Source organism: Eurypyga helias, unplaced genomic scaffold (genome assembly GCF_000690775.1).
Source record: "Eurypyga helias isolate BGI_N326 unplaced genomic scaffold, ASM69077v1 scaffold3762, whole genome shotgun sequence".
Taxonomy (NCBI): domain Eukaryota; kingdom Metazoa; phylum Chordata; class Aves; order Eurypygiformes; family Eurypygidae; genus Eurypyga; species Eurypyga helias.
Window position 1 is genome coordinate 38,631 of NW_010233892.1, and position 21,723 is coordinate 60,353.

The 21,723-nt window shown below is 38.8% G+C and overlaps 1 protein-coding gene across 2 annotated transcripts; it reads right to left on the bottom strand.

The window, feature by feature from the left end:
* Positions 1–1,191: 1,191 nt before the first annotated feature.
* On the bottom strand, positions 1,192–21,641 carry CHFR (checkpoint with forkhead and ring finger domains, E3 ubiquitin protein ligase). Of its 2 annotated transcripts, none has more exons than XM_010161842.1 (17): positions 21,509–21,641; positions 19,322–19,421; positions 13,613–13,722; positions 12,293–12,352; positions 11,928–12,140; positions 10,749–10,964; positions 10,036–10,192; positions 9,638–9,792; positions 8,908–9,070; positions 7,884–8,026; positions 7,344–7,463; positions 6,961–7,044; positions 6,172–6,242; positions 5,166–5,253; positions 4,890–4,997; positions 3,743–3,815; positions 1,192–1,483 (listed from the first exon to the last, which is right to left on the bottom strand). In XM_010161842.1, the coding sequence occupies exons 1-17, from the start codon at positions 21,639–21,641 to the stop codon at positions 1,441–1,443; spliced, it is 2,037 nt and encodes a 678-aa protein (XP_010160144.1). In that variant the 3' UTR covers positions 1,192–1,440. The 2 variants fall into 2 exon arrangements, with proteins under 2 accessions (XP_010160144.1, XP_010160143.1); XM_010161841.1 differs by having other exon boundaries at positions 11,928–12,146.
* Positions 21,642–21,723: the final 82 nt, after the last annotated feature.

Genomic DNA, 21,723 nt, shown 5'->3' on the forward strand with positions numbered 1-21,723 from the left:
ACTGGAGAGAGTTGTTTAACCCACCGACACCAGTCGACACAACGTGCTGCGTCGTTTGTGCTCCATTAACTCACAGGATACCGCGTGTACGTTTTGTAACACTGAAGTATAAATCCTGCTCATACAATAAGGCATACTTAAACACAACATGGTATCTACAGAGGTAACTTTGTTCGCGTTCTGTTTCACTCTTCTAGGTGTGATGAAAAATTGGTCCCAGTTGAGGTTTGTCAACATTAGCTACCAGATTATGATGCGACAGATCAGATCGATTTGGGCGGGGGAAGGTGGGGTTGGGGTATTTTTTTAATGATGCTTGGGACATCCCCTGAACGAGCTCAGCAGAAGGCATGAAAATGAAATTAAATTTTTTTTTACATCAATGACACCAGTGTTCCTCTTCATCATCCCTATCCAGAAATGACTCCATATTGCTACAGTTTGTCCAGACTGAATTATTTCCTCTAAGACCGCTCCTTCCAGTAAAGCTGCTATATTCCATTCTAAATTATAGCTTTTTCTACATTTTCACCAGTGTACGCATGCTAGAGAACAGCTGCATGGCAGAGGTACGTATTTAGCACGTGGTATCAAACCAAAAACAGAAATACAAAAAAACGAACCAGTGTGTCCTACTGGCTGCTCTAGATCCAAAGCACGGTTTGGTCTTCCGATAGAAAACACTACAGAAGTAATATTAGCAGAATTCTTTTCTGCTTCAAGTATTACCCCAACTTTAAATGCGATTTTCAATTGTTTGTGCAATTGTTTTTGTAATTTAACGTGAATAAAAACATCAGCACGACTAAACTAAGAAAAGAAACTGTACTACTTCCGCTGTAACACTGCAATATAGTAGAAGCTTGAAGTTGAAACAGCTGTTTAATGGACGGGGTTTTTTTTTTTTTTTTAAAGCGAGTATTAATGTGGTTTCTAGCCCAAATGCAATGGGTAGCGACAAAATATCAAACTACCGCAAAACGCAGTTACAAATATACACTGACAATCTCCTTCTTAAATATTAATGGCTCTTGAAATATCCATCAGATACTTTTACAAAACACTTCTATTTTAAGTCTAAGGATTTTTCTTAGTTTCTTCACAAGTAGTGCAAATACACTCCTTACTCTTAGGTCTTCCCAAGATATGGCTGGTTTGTGTGTGTGTGTGACTTCCGCTTGTGTTCTTCATTGAGGTGACGCAGGGACACTGTAGTCACGAGGATGGAATGCAATGCTTGCTGGACTTCCTTGGAAAAAGAGCTCTACCTTATTCGTGTACAGCTGTCAAAGTCTACAGATTAAAAAGTTCACACCAGATTACCTGATGCAAAAAAGTTATTGATTCCCTGCTATGGGGGAACTGAGAAGATCCCCTGAAACCTTAAACTGTACAAGCAGTGTAACAGGTTTTTGTCCCCACCCTACAGACTACGAGTATTCAGTTCTTGAATCGTGTTTGTTCACAAATGTGATTGAATTTCCTGAAAGGAAAAAAACCCAGAAAGTATTAAAACGTAACAAAGTTCTCGGAAGTCAGGCAACGAAAGAGTCAGCATCTTTCACAGCTTATTTTAAGAGTTCAAACCAGACCATTTACATGCTAACATACCTGTTTTTTCAGAGTCTGTTTAGATCGTACTCTACCACCATGTTATCTGTAACCGGATTGTCAACATCTCTTGCCTAACCCTTGTTAGTTTTATTATGCACAAAGAAAACGTGTTATTAAAGCCATTATTACCCTCTATACTTCTGCTTACTTCAAACCCAGAAGGCAATTAAACCAGGAATCAGCAAATTGATTTTGCCCTGCGAGACATTAGTAATTTTTAGTAGACAGCATTGCACAAGTCACTAGGAACTAGAATGAATCAGACTAATAATACATTTCAACATAAACATGTTCTTTCACTGGCTTAGAATCTTCTTCTGGAAAGAAAAAGCTAAGTTTTTCTCATTCTGTATTATTTTAGCTTTTATGGGAACGGCAAGCCTGTCTTCCTGAATTAAATAGATAACACAATTTTGTACGAGGCACTTCCTTCCAATTCTCCAAAACATCTCACTAGTCATCCTTTGTTTTTCTCTTACTCTGGATATGTATCTCCCAATACAAAACTGAAACAGGAGTTGGGGTGTTGAGTGTGTTTATACACATACGCGTGGAAGGGATGATGCAAAAGAGATGATGAATTTTCTCCCACTTTGTGCATTAGATCGAAGATTAGAAAGAAAGCCTGCTAACATAACCCAACTACTTAGCAAAACAGTTTAGCTCAATTAAAAAAACCCTGTAAAAACATAACTGAGTATATCTAGGAGTGGTATGATAGGATTGTTTGCTTTTATGGGTTTTAGGAACTAAGAGCAGCAGCCAGTAAAGTTCTAGGAACAGTTAATGCTTGAAAGAAAAAAAGAAAAGAGATGAAAAGAAAAAAGGAAAAAACCCTGAGTCATTTCCATTCTAGATGGAATTACCCACCAGAATATGAACAGAGACGACTGGTGAGTGCTTTGATACTGAATTAACTCTCTGACATTTCAAAACAGTCTCCTCTGGGAACAGAGACAGTCCTGTCATGTGAAGTTACAGGCAGCAGTGGTGCTCTGAATTCCATCTGCAACTTTACTCCCAAATTATTTTTGAAAGTTATTTGGTAAAACCCTCTGAATTTGCAAGAGACTGCGGATGAATATTTTACAAGTCTTTCTTATGATCTGCTTGCATGAGCTGTACAGACTGGCTATTTTCAACCAACAGTACCTGAAATATTAAAGGAATTATGCTAAGTGTGTTCGTTCATTGCAGCATTAGAAAGATACTGCAGAATCTACAATTCATTAAAGCAATATCTCAGTAAGGGGTAACAGCTCCTCCAATTTAAATTGCACCGAGAATTTAGAGAATTATTCATAAAGCAAGAGGGATTTTTCTATCCTCCCTGGAACCAGTCAGATCTTAGGTAGATAATTTTTGTTTTGTTTTACAAGTCTTAAATATTTGTCTTGCCACACGTGCACCCTGTAGGAATGAAATCGCAGTGGTTATCAGTGGCCTTGATCTTTTTTTAATCAAGGACCTTGGTTTTATTTTGGACATTTCTCATGACTGACCAGATACCAGGTGACCATGTCCCCTAGATGTATTAAAACACTTGAGAACTAGAGGGTTAATCTCTCTTCAGGCTCAGTATTTAATTTTCACCATATACCACATTGCTTGGGTCAGAGGTGTAAGACCTAGAAACTCATTCAAAACCAGGAATTTCCAAGCCACACCAGGTTCCTAATGCTGCATGTTCCAAACATCTCTTGCTTCTCTTACTGCAGATTATTCCCACCAATTTATCGCTTCCAAAGTGTTGCACTTCACTAGAAGAGTCTCCCTTACAGTTCCAAATGAGAATTGCACAGGGCTAATTATGGTAGATAGAGTGTTTATAAGAAGCACCCATACTGAGTAAATGAGATGCTGCTTCGGTGGGAGAAGAATAGGAAAGAAGGCAGAGTTGTGGGTGGAAAACAAGACTCAAGAAGTATCAGCAATGGGTTACATCAACTTACAAGTGCTGGCAGTGCCCTTCTGACATGCACAAAGGGCTCATTTCAAAGTTAAAAACACAAACAACACAAAAAACCCCAAAGCTCATTTTGCTTATGCTGGGAAGTGTTACTCACACAATTTCTGGCACTTCAAAGGTTGTGTTTTGTTGTTGTTTTTTATAAATTGTATAACTTACATGGCATGATGTGCTTTGACCTGAGTTCGACAGTTGCGCCCCCAGTAGCAATCAGGACGTGATGTCACAGCCACTACACAAACAGCAAACGAAATGCTACATTTATTACAGAAGTCATTAAATCAGGTGATGTAGATTCATAAGCCACTGCTAATGGTGGTTACTCACGGAGCAGGCTTTGTAGAGAAACAAGACATGATTGTCAAGAAACAACTATAAACTGTAGACTGGTTCACCCTTCTAGAAACAAAGGAAACAGTGAAGGACGAAAAATTCTGAGTCTTAGGCTCACACAGCCTTATGATGAAAGGATTTGGTTCTCAGTGCTGTCAACTGAAATTTTACCATTTAGTTTCAGAGATGGAGTTCACAGTTTGAGACACTGAACATATGCCTAGATATGCTTCCATAGGAAATGAGAATCTATTAATTTGGGTAGAGTTTGTTGGTTTTCCCCCACTTCTGCATGTTATAACTCAGCTGTCCAGAAGGCTGTTACACTGAAATGAAATGCCATAGTAAGGAGAATCAAGGTAAACTCATCGTCCCTCATTACGCACAGCAGCAGAAGCAGAGTTCTCAGCTCTTAAAGACAGGAAGGCTGTTGCTAACAACGGGAACTCGACGGACAGAAGTAACATTTAAAAGCAGACTGTTGAAAGAGCTTCTGTTCCCAACAGATCTGGGACTGAAGGAGGCACAGTTGCTTGCAAGCTATTTTATACTATAACTGTAAATGCAAATAGATTTAGAACCAATTTATGAAAACATTCTTGTTCCCAGTTGAGAGCCGGTAAAATGTGAAATTATTCAGAGGTGCATCATTTTATGTATTTAAATAGGAGAAGAAATTAAATTACAGCAACTAGTTCCTGTTGACCATGTTCTGGATTTTACTGAATTATTCTTTTCACTACACAGATATATTTATCCTACTAAAGAGAAATCATACTGAAAGAAAAAATTCCATTAGGGAGTCTGACAATAGCTCTATGCAAACTTAGCAGCTGGCAAATAAAGCAATCAGCCTATCAGCCCTGCAGAGATATTTGCACTGGGCTACATCAAGGTGCTAAAAACCAAAAGGATACCAGGATAAAACTCTTTAAATTACTTTTCCCCCCTTACTGTGTGAAGCAATCCCCACCTGGCAATTCAGCAACAGGAATATTCTGCCTGTACTGGTAGGCAAGTTCTCGAAAGCTGCGAAGGCCACAACAGTAGCAAAGCACTGTGTTCCCAGTAATTCTGTAATCTGGGGAGAAAACCAGTTTGGATCTAGTGTCAGTGTAAGGCTTGAGAAATCACATTTAACAAAAATGTCATGATGGCACTCGTTATGTACTTCAAACCTCTTTATAGTATTACCAAGTTACATACAGACAAAGAGTTATACACGGACAAAAAAGAACAGAACACATACCTGACAACATAAAAACTCCTCTTTGAAGAGCTAAGAGACTTTCGTTTAACATATTTTTCCATGTCAAACCCCTGGATGCCAGGTAATCCTGAAAAGATCAATTTGAATGTTTAATCTAGAAAAATCTCCAACATTAAAGAGTAACCACGCCATTCACCCTCCAATATTTGCAAATCTAGACCTAACTGGGTTTTCGAAATGGGCTGATGCTGATTACAAGTAAAAATTAAAAGCCCTTAACTTAATTAGCATATTTTCGTATCACCAACAAAGCCTTCCTACTCCAACTCTGGACAAAAGAATGCAAAAAAGGTGCATTTCAGTCACAGTCTCACTTACCTTAAATCAAGATTTCATCCTGTTTATGTCATTTTGATAGCCCCGTTATGGTATGGGCAAAATATTTTCCATGCAACCTAGTGCGAAATTTAACTTGTCTGGGAAAAAGTATTTAACAATTCTTGTTTTCCTGGTATAATTTTAGAGAGATTTTTCTTTTTGATATTTTAGATGTTACACTGTAGAAACTCACCTCCCTAACAAATACTTCATTCAAGTAAAATTCTTTGATGATTTAATAACCAACATATCTGAATTCTACAGTATGTCTATCAGCAATTTAAACTCGAATTCAGAAGTTATGTCTAGAATTTTGGCCTTCTTGGCACCTGTCAGACATACACATTGGAAAAATTAAACATGAGGATTGCATGAAAGTGATGATAAATGGAATGCAACTCTAGAATATGGAGCCCTCTACACAGAGGCTGAAAGGGCCAAATTATCACCCCCAAATATTTCCAGTCTAGACACAGTAACTATAACTGTGGTCCAGCTGAACATCCGGGCCTCAACAGATTTGCCTTTCAGAATCAGGTGCTGCAAGTGACACAATGCTGCCACTTTAACTGTTAGGCAGCACATCACTGTCATTTCATCAGTGATGTACATTCTAAACTTTGTACATTTATTATTATGCATCACACATACTAATTTTTGAACGTACCTTCAGGATATCTGACTCGTAGTGGTTGTTATTTAGGACTCCATCTAAACACTTATCACCAAGATTTATTTCTAATCAGAACAAGAAGAAGAAAAGTTACCATTTCTTCCCCCAACCCCACAGCCCTCACACATTTTCCAAAGATTCTTCTGAAATAATGTGCACAGACTCGTGTGAGCACCAAATAAAAGACTGCATTCAACATATGCTGAAGCATGTGATACAGATAACTTCCACTGGCATTCAAAGTCAATACACTGAGATTGTACAGTTTCACCTCTCCTCCACAAACACTACTACTAGTCTGCACAAATTAACAGCACTGTCAGAGCACATTCCATTCGCTTCAAACTGCAGCCACGTCACTTCAACTGTTCTATTTTTTAAAATGCCTAAAACTTGGAGTTTCCAAGGTCTGCATGTTTAAGAGGGTAAGATTCTATTCTAATCAGCTGACATAAGGTGCTCCATGCTCTTGCACCGATTTGTATGACTCCCTTACTAGGCTGAAATACACCATCATTGTTTTTATACAGGAAAGCATTACACTTAACAAGTGTAGTGTTCAAAGCCAGTATGCTATGAAGACAAGAAGTTAAATCCTCTCAAAGTTAACACATATACCACTAAGCAATTGTCTTTGTGATGTGAGGACACAGCCTTTGTTTCCTTTTGCCTGACTGTGCTACAAACTAATCTACTGTTTCTTAAATTACCTAAAATTCAAGACAAGACAGACATTAATGCAAAAACGAGCAGGCTCGTAAGAAACAGATTATTCCACAATACCACAGAATGGTGCCAAACAGCCAAAACACGCCATCCGAGTGCAGCCCCAGTATAAGTGACAGAAGGGTTGCAGACAAACTGTACCTGTAAAATAACAAAGAAAACCCCCCTAAGAACCTGCACAGAACACTCAATAGTAACTGTGCTTATAAATCAGTAACAACAGAGCCCTGGTGAACTTGGTTAAAAAAGTACAGCTTTCTCATGTAAAATACATTCCATAGAGGAATTATGAAGTTTGTAAGGGAAGATTCTTTCATGCTGTCACTGCATGAGTTAAAGAATAATCAAATAAATAACACTCTTCAAAGTAAACAAGTTTTTAATTAAAAATAAGGAGAGATCTGGTTCTGTAGCCAAGACTTAAAAGAAAGTGTACACACATTGCTGAGGAGCAACATGAGGATTCTGTTCACGCTCTGCTCTTCGGTCAGGCATTGGCTGGAAGCAGCAGGTGCATATTACATGACTTCCTTGAGCAGGACACACATATTCCTGGACAGCTAGATGAGTTAAGAAGAGAAAAAGAAAGGATAGACTGAACAACGTAAACCATTACAATCTGCAACAGGAATCTTACTGAATATTAGCAACAAAAATCTGGAGGTAATATACAAACACTATAATTTTTACAAAGATACTGTGAAGAGTAGAAAAATGGCATTCAGCCTTCTAAACTACGTAGGTGTGTAAAATACTTCAGTACGTAGAAGAGTTTAAGAACTCTCAACCATCAGCAACCTACTCTGGACAACCACAGAAAACACATGGTCAAATCTCACAATGTTAGCAAAGATACCTCTGTGAAGAGATACCTCTGAAGTGGCGTTACTCTCATGAGAGTGAGTTTGCTTCGTTCATAACAGGTGTACGAGTTACGGTACTTTAGTATCACACGACTGAGAAGATTTCATGACACTGACCTGCAGGGAAGTTGGCTGACGTAGATGGTGCATCTCCCAGTGCTTGCATTCCTCCTGCTTCTGTCTCTTGGCCTGTGCCAGGCAGAGTTGGAACAGAGTGCCTTCGATACCCTGGGCACTGTCGGCAGACTATATACGGTTGACTGAAAGAAAAAAAAATAAGCCCGTAGGAAATTGCACCCAACAAATGCAAATAACTCATATCCCTGCGCTAGACAGGGTTGGTCATACTTCCAAAGTTTAAATTTGGAATTTCTTCATCCAGTAACATATGGAAGTTTACATAACTCAGTACCTCCCAGCCAAGAAGACTGCTGCAGTTGTAACAAGAAAAACTTTGTATTTTGTAGTATTCCCCAAGTACTTTAGAAAAAGGGAGGGGGGAGACAAAAAGAGCAGTGTGACTGGAAGTGAAATGAACAAGTGAGAGAGGAACAAAGTTGGAATAATCATCTACAGGAAGAGCTTTTCTGTTCCCCTCTAGACATACAGCAAAAAGTGTTTGCTGTTGGAAGTCAGGAGGGGATATTTTGGTGTCTGAGAATCCCTAGGTCAAGCATCAGCTGCTTAAGTACCATACACTTGGTGAAAGCAGCATTCCAGACACGTAAGAAAGTACAATCCTTGCAGCTGCACTCATAGGGTCATGACCTGCTTTATCTCCTGACAAGATCTTAGCCAGAAACCTGTTTTCTCTGAAGCAACAGCCAATTCATAACTGGGAAAGGTAATTTTGCATATCTCAAAGCTGTTGCACAATTCAGGATAGAACTGTTGGTTGTTAACCAAATCTTGCTGGACTTCTACAAAGTTCTACTTTTAATTATTTTTTATTGACTGCTCAAGGTTCAGCAAAAAAAGATTAATTACTGGTAAGAACAAACTTACCTGAAAACAAACCCAAGATTCATTCTGGCAATGACCACAGAAACACTACCAATAATAGTGTGTGTGAAACTAGCTCAGCTTGAGGTTTTGTGCATTCAAATAAGTCTAATTCAGTGCAGAATTTCACTAGACATACCTGATATCTGAAGATTCGCTATCTACATCTGACAATTCCAACAAATCTTCAGAACTTCCTTCCTCGTCTGAAAAAGACCTCCGCACCTTAGGCTGCAACATGTCTTGAGTAATCTTGTTTCTAGCATCCATGCTACGTACATCATCTTCATTACGACATTTATCTGGCATGAGAACCACATTCAAATTTCAGGAGAAAGGAATAGCTCACGTACCTTTTCCCTACCCTACGTTAACATTAATCCTAACAGTGTTGTGTTTTCATCACTGCAGAATTTATTTTTGGATAACAGAGTTCAGAAGATCTTAGTTACAAGTCCCCTCTCTGTTAATGGAAGCGTACCATCAGTTTTATTTCAAGAGGCCATGATCAAAGTTAATTACGTCCATATTCAAGTATATTTTCCAGAAGTATCTGAGTTTAGGTGACATAATCAGTGTCCCATATCTGATAAAAATTGATACCCTTCTCATGATTAGGTAACAAAATAAAGTTAAGAATTCTTAGTATATTCAGTTATAGTACTACATCACCCTCACTTCTCACCCCCTATTTGAAATATTACAAGTTATTATATCATATTAAATGCACTTGCTTTCTTACAGCCATGTCAGAGAAAACAGCAGAGTAATAATACATAGAAATTTAATAGACAAGAGTCCGCGCACACATCAATTACGCGGCTACCGTGTGAAATATATCAGACTGTCACACACACTGCTCAACTTGCCTGGATGCTGAATCAGATAAGCTTCAACCAAGTTGTTAAGTATGTGATTTTTACAAATACGTTCTACTGGACAACGACAAGTTGGACATAGAGAAGATCTTTCCATCCATCCTGAGTAGCAGGCAGCACAGAAAGTATGCATACAAGGCTGCAAGCTGCAAAACACAAACATGAAAACAATGAAAAAAAGGGAGTCAAACCACAAATCTTTCCTTTTTCAGAGGCATACAACACACTCAAAAAACTGTTTAGCATTGATTTCACTCTATAGATAGGGGCGGGGGGGTGAGGGTCTTGGACGAGCTTGTGAAAAAACAGAATATCCTGGCCACCTTAAAGAGCTGTCACTGAACTGATGTTATTACCTCATGATTACAGCTTTTGTCAGTTGTACATACCTTACACAGTCATGCAGCAGTTCTTGGCAGATAATGCAAGTTAAAGTTTCTTCCATCTTATCTGGTTTCACATTTGATGTTTTTGCATCTTCAGAGCCAATTTTAATTATACATTCACTTGGAACTGCTGGTGGAAGATTTGGACAAGCATCTTCATCTACAAAAGACAGAAGATTCCACACTATGGAACTCTGAAGCTCTTTTTTTTAAAGTGTTAAAAAAAGACTGGAAAGATATACATGGATTCACTGTTCACTGGTCCCACTAAAGGTCCTTGCTTTACACATAACAGCTTCTGGTACTGAAAACATTGTTTTCATTGGATCAGAGATCAAGTCAGGAAGCAGCAAATTGAAGGACTGATGACAGCTGACCTGACTCAATTTGGGGCAGGGGGGGGAAACTGAGAGGGGAGTTTTACTTTTCCTGTTTAATACAATACTAAAACATAAAATAACATTGTGAAGAGGCAAAAAGTTACCTACCCCCTATTATCCTAACCTTTCAAGACCTTCTAGGTTTGCTATGCATGCATTTTTAATTTATTTCCTATTAATAAAGAAAAATAAACACAGATCCTTATGTTTCTGTGGGCTTCTAAGAAAAATGAACATAGCCTTAAGTTTCTAATGAAGTGTTTTAAACTAATTTTCAACACTAATGCTAAAATAAAACAGTTCACGGTAGCGTGCACAATACTGTCATATACTAGCCTCCTTTTAGTTTCTTCTTTGCAGGTTCCAAACCTTCCTCCTCCCCTGTCCTTTGAAAATCCGATTCTGCTTTTTCTTTGTCAGTCACTTCCGAAGCAACTGCAGAAGTTTCCATATTCATATCCAGTTTTTCATGTTCATCATGCAGTGCTCTTAGACACATGGATTCTAAGATGGGGAGAGCAGGCACAGGAGTGAAAACTGAGGATTGTGATCCTGCAAAATAAAAACAGAGATGTGAACACAGCTGCATACAGATATGGGACATGTGAAAACAGGTACTCAGTGCAGACGCACACACAGCAATCCAAACATCTGAATAGGAAAAAGTGGAGCAAAACCAGCAATGTCTGCGTAACTATACTACATGTATTCAGAGCCAATCTGACTAATTGGAAGTCCTGGGGGAGAAACAAGCTACTAGTTGTGTAACCCTGCTTAAAACTCCCATTCCTCTTTAAATTGTAGAGTATTTATTCACAAGACTATTATCCACACCCGGTCTTCCTGACAAAGATGCTAGGCAGAGGATGTATGCAATATTGATCATATGTAACAGGCCAGGATCCCAGTGGAGGGCAGAGCTTTGTTTTTATAGGAGCATGTTTAAGAAGTCCCAACGAACTATTTACAAATGCCGTGCTAGACAGCTGCTTTCGCTCCAGTTCTATCTTAAGAATTACGCAGCACCGTGGTATTACACTTGCCAACATAATGCAGGGGACTAGACTAGGGATCCAAGTGGTGTATTTTGGTATTAGAGCTCTATACAAGGGGACTGGTGACCAGCAGCAGTAACTGTGACAGAGTAATTTCTCAGAGCGACTGCATGAGCACAAGCACTGGTATCTACTTACTCTGACAGATAAGCCACATAGATTTGCGAAGTTTTCACCAGTGCTCCTCTACAAAAGCATAAAGATGGAATAGTTTGGGACATACGTGTATTCCCTGCCCCTCTGGGCATAAGCAATTCTCACAATTGCCTTACTCATCCACCAGGACTTACCCTGCCTACTCATAAAGTTCAAATGCACACATCCACCTGGTATTTTCACTAGAACTTAACAAAGCAAATGCTAGAGATAGGATAGGAGCAAGAGATTAATCTGCCAAAATTCAGAACTGGAGTGACAGTTGATGGGATATCAAACTTTAAATACTTCACACAATTCTTACCAGATGTAGAAGGATTATCCTGCTGAGCAGATGCAGACTCAATAAGAGAGGTAGAAGAAGCATTAAAGAGGTTAGATGTAGAAGTAGATGGCTGTGGTTCCTCATAGCAAGACTGAGTAGCTGACTGTGATGAGGTAATTTGGGTCTCATCATTACTTCTTCTTGTACTTGAGGTATCTTTGGTCACATGGCATTGGTTTTCTACATTAACTTCTACAGTTGGAAGGGGGAAAGGAAAGAAAAAGATCTGTGTGACAGACACAACATCATGGCTTCAAAATTCCAAGGAACAAAACTCTCTCAAAAGGGTTACATTACTCATTGGAGCTTAGCTCCTCTTCATGGATCTTGAATTACTTCCTTACCTACTGGTTCTTGAGTTGCATCATGTTTTGTGTTTAAGGATTCATAAAGATAAGCAACATCTGAAAAAGATTGAAAAATATTGCTCAGAATCTTTAAACAAATATTCACTAAACTTAATCTCACATAAACAACTTCTATTCACAGACAAGTGGCTGCTTCCCCGAAGTGTCTGACCAGGGAAGAGGCAAATGAGGGGTCACCTCTATAGTACAACGTTAATTGCCTCCTAAGTAGGAGTATTAGGAACAGCACAGCAAGACCTTTTCTTCTGAGGAAACCATGCAGAGCGACTTTTGTGTGATATTACACTTGTGCCAGACACAGAACCAGAGGCTTAATTATTACTTAAAACTTAAAATCTGCTCTATGGCAGAACAAACTGTATTTTTACTGATACTTAAAAGTTCTTCAAAGCAGCTTATTATTTCTGAGCTCACTTCTCAACTTCTTCAATCAATTTTATGTCATTTCTTTGTGAGATACATCAACACTCAAAAATACAGATTAAGACATGCCATAAATTTAATCCAGAAACTAATTTAGTATCTACTAATAAAACCAAACAGATAATATCCCTTTCTTCTCCATCCTACTTCAACCTAATACAGTTCCAAAGATTCCCCTAATCTGCTACTTGGGTTTTTTTTCATCTACAACTACCTAGAAGCAAGTAAGACTTTCTTAGTTAGTAGCAACCCTTTTTCTGATCAAAAGTTAAAAGAGTATTGTCTCCTTCAGAACATCCAAACAGGCATGCCAAATCTAAACTCTGTCTTTGAAGATGGGAAAGCTGAAAAAGCAAAACTGGATACTTGGTAATTCAAACACTTGCTAACTCAAACAGAAATCAAAGTACCCGGAGTGAGTTCTTCCAAGTAGCATCAACTGCAATAGTGCCATCTCAGAATGGATTTGAGAGATAAGCCGTATAGACAGACAAATCTAGCTTATCACCGCTTCTCATAACATTTAGATCAGACAGCATAATTTACATACAGACAGATCTAGCAGCAACTTCATAAAGGAATTATTTCAGGAGTGTATGTATCTAGAATTCTTAGATTAACAGTTCCTATGTTGATTACTGCACGAAAACTGTAAATGCAACCTTGTGTGTTACATTAAATATCATGCTGTAAATGTATCTAATGCTACACCCTCCCATCTCCCAGCACATCTCTTATACAGACTTGTTTTTAAACATTAACAAATTACTCATCTTAAAACTGAGTAACTGTTTTAATTGTACTGATATTTCTTTTCTCTCATGACTCAAAAAAATGACTAAGCATGCCATTTGAAAAATATCATTTACTTACTGTTCTCTGGCTCATTTTTTCTGTAAACAACATAGATCACATCCCCAGTCTGTAAAGGGTATGTCTGCTTCTTCACCACTTTGAGTTTATTAATTACTGTTCCATTAGTACTGTAAAGAGAAAGAGAAGATAACTTAGCATAAATGTTTTCATAATCACAGAGGAGAAGGAAGGAAAAAACACAAGATGGTTTTAATGAAGAAATACTATTGGATCTCAAAAAAAAAATACAAACCCTTAAGCCAGGATCAAAACCAACCAACCAACCAAAAAAACCCACAACCCCAAAGTGTCCAGAAACAGAAAATTTGTCCCAAAGAGAGAAGTGCAGAGCTGCTGGGACTTCAAAGCTCATTTGCAACTACTGGTAAAGAAACAGTAGCTGACCAACAGGTAGACAGGTAAAAAGATCCCTGACATGTGCCCAATGCCTCAAAATAATTAATGATTGTTTCTGTACAATAATCTCCACCCTTTAAGGATAAAGCAGGAAAAGGCAACAAGAGTTCTATTAAAAAGTTCTAGGTTATGTTTTACAATCAACACTGCAAATCTCCCAAGATATTCTCTGATAAGGAACTTTTCCTGTACAGTCAGGGATATTATGCAACACTAATTTTTCTCCCCTCTTGCTTCGCATAGTAAAAAACCTAAAACTCTGAGGTTTCTTAGACTGTTTGCAACTCAAAAGCCAGAAGTTAGCAAGGTGGAAAAACAGTTATACATAATTAAAAGATGAGTTGGAATGAATTATTTTTATATTGATATAAACTCCAAGATTCATGGAAGAAATTAAACTGAGGAAAACACAGCACTGCTGAATAATGGAGGTATCTCTGCTCCTTCACGATGAACGATGTTTTTTACACAAGCTATTAGTAACTGAGCCAAATTATTCAAGCCTGGAGTAATTCCAGCAAAGAGGCAGTTGCAATAAGCCTCTTTCAGGGCTGCAGCATTCAAGAATTTCAGACTTTCATCATGAAAATGTCAGCAAGCGAATATAAAAGACCAGAAAATCTGCTGCTTTCCCTCAACAAAGCAAGCTGCTGCATGAAATGACAGCAAACCTCTGCTGCCACCTCCTGGAGCCATGGGCAGGGACGGTTGGAACTAGATGATCTTTAAGGTCCCTTCCAACCCAAACCATTCTATGATAAATTATGACATTTGTACATTCCTCTAATGTTTCAAATTAAAGGTCCTCATAAAATAAGTATAAAGTACAATGAGAATCCTAAATATGAAGGCCATTCCTTAGGACCTCACATTGAATTGATACCAATTATACCAAAAAATGATATAATTTTTGAGGTGAAGAAGAAAAACAGTACTATCAGATACAAATTGTCTGTGCTGTGAAACAATGTCACAAAAGGTCCCATTGTCACTTTTCTAAAGAGTGGAAGAAAAAAAGTCAAGTCTTGACTCAATTCGAATGTGGTTGATGACTCTACAGTTTGATTTACATTACTTTTACCTTCCACCCCCAACTGTTGTGCAGAATTGACGTGAAGAGCTACATTTCACTCAGAACCAAATTACTTTTTAAGTAGGTGAATGATCTGTGTGTTCTAAGATACTTGGGTACCCTTCTGAAAAATACGCCAGTCCGTCACTTTTACTAACATCCTGCCAGGAAATGAATGTAATTTATGGTAAAGCTCCTGGGTTAATAGTCTTAATAGTCACCTGCTATTTAAATGTGTATTATCCTGAACACACTGTAAACTGAGTGTTGAATTCTATTAAGTTACAGAATCCCTTCTGTACTGTGCCAGTCTCCATTCTTTTAATGTTCACAGAAATAGTTCTGACTGGTAGGGCGAGGAGATAGCGGAAAAGACACCAGTGCCAATTGAAGATCAACCTCCAATTTACTCAGAGAAAGAGAACATCTGCTTGCCTGTCACGAGTATCAGCCCCATGTAAATAGTTTCCTGCTCTGAAACATCACTTACTGTCTAGAATCCTTGTTTTAAAAATTCCCTAGAAGATGACAAGAGGAAGTCTTTAAAAAAGTTACCTTAGTTGCCTTTAAAATTTCTTTATCAAAATGGAGACTCTTAGAATTGCTTTTACTGAGGGCAAGCCAACTACTGCCTCCACAGTGTCAGGTCAGCTTGTGTAATTTGGGGTTTTTTTCATGCAGTATAAAGCAACTAGTGCATGGTTTGGAAAACAAAGCAGAAACATACCCCAATAGAGAGCGAGTCCATGAATACTTTATTGTATTATTTGCTACCTCCTGGCTTTTGTTACTTCCAAACTTCTATTTACTCAACAATTTTGAGTTCTCTACAGATTTTCTTTCACCTGCAAATTTAAGGTAATTCTTTCCAAAGTAGATCCAAGAACTCCTTATGCTACTAGGGAGATAAAAGCCAATGTTGGCTGTGCACATATATTTGATGATACTCTTTGGTTTAGCTACAATACAGAAACAAGTCCACTCAGTTCAACTGTCCCACACAAGCTGCCTCCTTCACTGCACTCCTCTTCACCAGAAAAATCTGAGCTTGACCACAGCAATGTTTCCAAACTATTTTCCACTTCAGAGAAGAAAAAGTTGATGTCGCAGTATTTTTCTGGGACTCTGGGCATCCGTACTGCCAACTCAAACATTGAAAAACCTTCTTCCAGCCTACTTTATTTTTTAGAGCTCGTCTGATACTTGGCACAGACACTGGAAGACCCAGAAGAACAGACACTCTTCCGGAAGCAGTCACATCAAGCTGTCTAGTCTCTTGATTCAGCAAGTAGCCCCACACTTCATACCGACGCACAGGCCAGCAGAACACAAAGGCTGTTATTCTTTTTCATTAGATGCACAGAAGTGTAATATGCATAAGCAGCTAATGGTAGTACTCCATAGGTGCAGCTTTTCTATTATACTACCTTTGTAACAAGCCCCACCTTACCGTGAATATATCATAGAGAACTTTTCATTTGGCTGCACCTTCTGCCTCAGGGGGAAAGGAAAATGCATGGCGGCGTGTGTATGTGTGTGTAAAAAAGGCAGCAATGTTTCTATATCATTCACAATTCCTTTAGCTTGTCTTATGATATCAGTCTGAACCAATTCTACCAGCTAAATGCAGGTGAAACCAAGGACGGTTTCTCAAGCTTAGAGTTACAGCTATGCTCTGAGTCTGCCGTGATAGGCAAACATGGCCTGATCCGTTGTTTGAAACATCCTGAAACTGGGGATGACACTGGAGAATGACAATTATAAACTATTTCTAGACATCCTAGCTAGGCCTGATATTTTTCCACAAAAATTCCTGTGGCATTCCACTCCACAGCTTCAGGATTATAAGCCCTCTACTGACCTATGCAGGGACTGATCCTGGTTATTTTCTCTAGCTACAACCTAGAAGTGGAGAGGAAATACATTCTCCTCACACCTGGGATGGAATAACCACCTGAAACAGTACAGGCCAGAGACCAACCAGCGAGGATTCTTGGTAGATCTTATGAATAAGCATAAAATCATACACCTTGGACTTATGCCTAAGCGTAAGTCAGCTGCATGCCCTAGCAGTGATGAAGGCCTGCAGCACACTTGGCTGTAATAACAGGGGTGTAGCCAGAAACTCAAGCAAAGTAATTATTATTCCTCTTTACTGGGAACTCATTAGTCCACATCTAAAATACTACATTTGGAGTCACCTAGTACTAGGAAGGTCTTGATAAACTTGAGCAAATGCAGTGGATAGCAACTGGCCACAGGGCTGGAGTACACGACTTATGAGCTAAGGAGCTAGGGGAACTGGGCTCGTTTTGCCAGGGAGAAGTACCACTTACGAGGAAGTGACCAACACAGTGACAGGTTCTTAACTGAGGTGAGAAAGGTCACAAATTGAAACAAACAAGATTCAAACAGGATGCAAGGGAAAAAACCAACCAAACCAACCCAACACACTATGAGGATAACTAAGGTCTGTAATAAGGGCCCTGAAAGGCTACAGAATCTCTGTTCTTGGAGGTTTTCAAGGACCTGACTAGAGAAAGCCTACACAGCCTAGTCCAAATTCAGTGGTGACCCATCTTTGACAGAGTTTGAATTAAGTGACTCCTGAGTCTCTTCCAACCTGAATAGTTCTGTATGTTCTGTTTTACCTGAGGAAATAAAATAAAAATAAATGCATAGCCCATGTAAACAACTGGAGGTGAGTTCCTCACCCTGAAAAAAAACTTCTTTTAATAACAACATAGCTACTAATTGATCAGGAGACAGAAAAGGAGCAGAGGTGTAAAAAACCTGCTGAAAGAAAAATGTCAATTAAAGCTCATACATTCTATCACTTCCCCCCAAAATGTGCACGCCATTCAGTTAGACAGTTCAAAGGTTTTTCAGAATATTCTTGGAGGGTTTTTTGTCAAAAGCTCAGCAGGTATTTGATACTAACACCGAGCTACCAGAACCATGTATTAAATTGCATTCTGGGATGTTGGAACAGGGATTCAGCATGATACCCTTCAAAACCTCAAACATGAAATTTCCTCTTTATTCGTGTACATCAATATATTCTGAAGCGTCTCCTTCGTCTCTGGGCAAAATGCCTTCTAGGCATGGAAAATAGGGGCAACTGGCAGAAAAGTATTATTTGTTTCTTTACTGACTGCAATAACCTGGCAGAGAAAGAATGTGTTTCACAGAAGCATTTTAAAATGTCACAGAGTTCTTTAAATGTAATAAACCAGAAGCTTTTTGCAATCTTAGACAAAAAATCCTGTCAAAAATGAAGGAGATGAAAATTCGAAGAGGCTTACAATCTCCTCCTTAGAAATACTGTTCCATTCAAATTCCTATATCAAATTTTATAAAGCACACTAGAAAACTAAAATGCCTTGGAAACCACCCACAACCCCTGCAGTGCTATTTGTACTCCCACAGTAGCCTTAGAACTCTACAGGAATTAGCCTCACCAGCATAGCAAGTTCACTGGCCTTCAGTGTGTGAAGTAGTTGGTAATTAACTTTATATACTAAAAGTAGTTCCACTAAATTAGCTTAGCTTTTTAACAGTAGTCCCAGTGAGGTTTGTGCTTAAAACTTTCTACATTAAGGGCCTTAGTCCTCACACCCCTAACTTAACACAGAAACATCCAGAAAAAAAAAAAAGCATTCTGGTTAAACAAAAGAAAACAAAATTGAAATATCAATAGCAGAAATCTAGCAAATGGCTTTTATTATTAAATTAGATTGAACAGACTCTAATCTCCATCTGACAAGCCCACCACAAGTGCTAGACTACTGTAGTACTGTGCTGATACCTATGGTATCTGGACTACTGACGTTTTGAATACCAGAAAGATGTATAACAAGTATAGATTCTTTACTCCACATCTATTTTATGGTTTCAGATCATCACTGCAGGTACTTTCTGCCCTACACAAGTGACTGAAATGAGGCACACTCACGCTTAAAGCTTTTAAGAATGCTGGCATCACTTTTTTCACAAGGCGAAAGAAATATGCTACAGAACTATTATACCAACAGTATTTTTCAGCCAGTAGACTATGAATTCCTTTGGAGAGAAAAAAATATTTCAAGCCAAAAAAACCCCAAAAATAGACATAAAAGCAGGGGGAAAAAAAAAAGAAACAAGAAAGATTATTTACTATTGACGCCTCAAGCAATACACAAGATTTTACTTCACAGACTAAAAAGAAGATAAGAGCAGAAGTTCGCAGAAGAACCAACCTTGTATCTTCCAAAGACACTTGACCAGATTCTTCATCCACTACGATTTTACAGTGATCTCCAGACACCAACTTGTTGCCAGGGAAAGATAAGTCACAACCTTAAACAGAAAGCAGATTTTCCAGTGTGCTTAAAAATACAGATTACACAAACAGATCAGCATCCTACATGCTGATATAGCCAGCATTCTACATGGCTATAAACACACCAACTGACTCACGTACATCTGCCACAGTTCAAAATTTCTACTAGCATATAGGCAGCACAACATAAATACAAGTGGCAAGATGGTTCCATGTTCCATTATTTTCACCATTTCAAGGTGGTTTAGTTCCCCCTCCCCCCCCCCCCCCCCCAGTCCTAGCCCTTACAGATGGAAATCAAATCACAGTTACTCTGAACACTTCAAATATGTGTGAATTTATCTCTGTATCACTCTAGAACAATCTAAATTGTAGAGGTATACATCACAGAGGACCCAGCTCTTTTTCCACATCGTTGTAACACTGTTACATTGCATTTAACTTCTGCTTCGTCCCAATATACTGAGGGGAAGTAGGAGGAATCAACAGCTGATAAATAAGAATAGTATTACTGTTCTATGTTAAAGTATTTTTCTTTTGTTTTTAAAATAGGACGATTTTCCTCATCTTTGTTGACAGCACTATTACATTAATAATGCTGATGGGAGATTAAAAATCCAGGACTAAGATTTAGGGATATGGAGAAGTGTAATGAGAACATTGACATGATAGAAATCTTTCTACCTGTGACTCCAGGGCTCTGAGCAATTCTAGTAGTTTTACTTCATTTTAACACCGAACGTTAAAGGCAATGCAGAAGATTCCCTGCGTAAGACACTCATCTCTCCCACAAGTGACTCAAAGGACTTGCTTACATAAAGGTTATAATTAACAAATATGATTCACTTCCACCTATTCACACTGTAGGTACACTGTACCTCAGCCCACAAGACAACGTATCCAGAAGGAAAGCAACAGTCTCTATGTATGCTGGTGACAGCTCATCACTAGTCTACACCTAACATTCAAGGAACAATCAACAGCTAGTTAACCCTCTGCCACACAACGTGCCATCCTAGGAAGCCCACTGCAGATGACTCATCTACATTTTTTTCAGGAGCATGACATTTCCATTCTGTTCTATGGAGTTAGACTTTCATATGAGAGCGGGAAGAACAAAATGCTCTAAACAAGTATGTCTAATGCCCTGAAAGATTTCCTAAGTAATACTATGACCCAAAGCTTGGTATTTTTGTAACTCCTTATTTGATTAATGCATTAGCAAACAGCTATGGAAGCAACAGAACATACAAAAATCAATCATCTGCAAGATAACCCTCAAGTAGACCTCAATTTGAAGAATTTACCTACAGCTTAGATAATGATAAGCAATCTAAATGTGTATTACCAAATATAAATAGGAAAAACATTTTTCCTACAATACATCATCTCAATTTCTCACAGAGCTATAGCATCTGGTGTTTATTCAAGACTATTTACAGAATGTCACTGGTCAGTCAAACTGATGAACAGGAAACTAAAATTAGTGCTGTCAGTGCAGAGTAAACGAATTAAAACACTGTGATGTTTCTTTTAAATACAATAACCATGAAAACCTTTAAAATAAAGACAAGTAGTAATAGCCCTGGACTCCAAGAATAAAGCTTGCAAATCCACTCTCTGAGAAACTTTGAGTACTTATTAGCAATCTTTATATGGCCAGAAGAATTAAGGGCTTTTATGTGGGCGTTTTCTTTTCTGTGAAGCACAAGCATTTTGCATTGCAGCTCCAACTTCTTTTAACCACAGAAACGAAATGGGAACATAAACAGGTCTGATACACAGAAACCCTTCTGAAACAACAATTGTTTTTTTTCTTATTTGTACAAACTGTCACAGACAACCTAAAAAGCATATTCACTTTTAAACATGCACATGCCACAAGCCGGTAAGAAAGGAAAGGTCAGTGTAAAAACTTCCTCTTCACACAGGGCCAAGAGGTAAATTAGGAATAAGACACCGTCTGGCAAACACCTCCCACAGTCGAAAGCACAACACCCAACTAGTTTCAGTGCGCCTTCTAACGTTTTAAAGGCCAGGAGGGGCGGATCACCGCTGTCCACCGAACACCGCCCCCCGCCCACGCACCATGTCCCTGTCCCACCTTTCTTCCGGCCAATTGTCCATTCTCTTTTCAGCAGCAAGACGTGCGGCTCTGCCTCATCAGCACCCAGCCGGATCAGCTTGCCCCAGGGCTGCTGCTGTTGGCTCTGCTCGCCCCCTTCCGAGTGCTCCATTTGGATTCACATCTGACAAAAACAAAGAAAGCGAACCCAAACGCCACCATCACACAGCACCCAGGGGTGGGGGGTGTGCAGA

What these genes read in the sequence shown, in the direction of transcription:
- CHFR (XM_010161841.1), bottom strand. Translation starts at nt 21,641, where the DNA reads ATGGAGCACTCGGAAGGGGGCGAGCAGAGCCAACAGCAGCAGCCCTGG. An exon ending in ACGAGTCAGATATCCTGAAG is followed by an intron (nt 5,254 to 6,171) that starts GTACGTTCAAAA and finishes TGATCTTTTCAG; the next exon opens with GATTACCTGGCATCCAGGGG. An exon ending in TCCTGTTGCTGAATTGCCAG is followed by an intron (nt 3,816 to 4,889) that starts GTGGGGATTGCT and finishes CTGTTTGTGTAG; the next exon opens with TGGCTGTGACATCACGTCCT.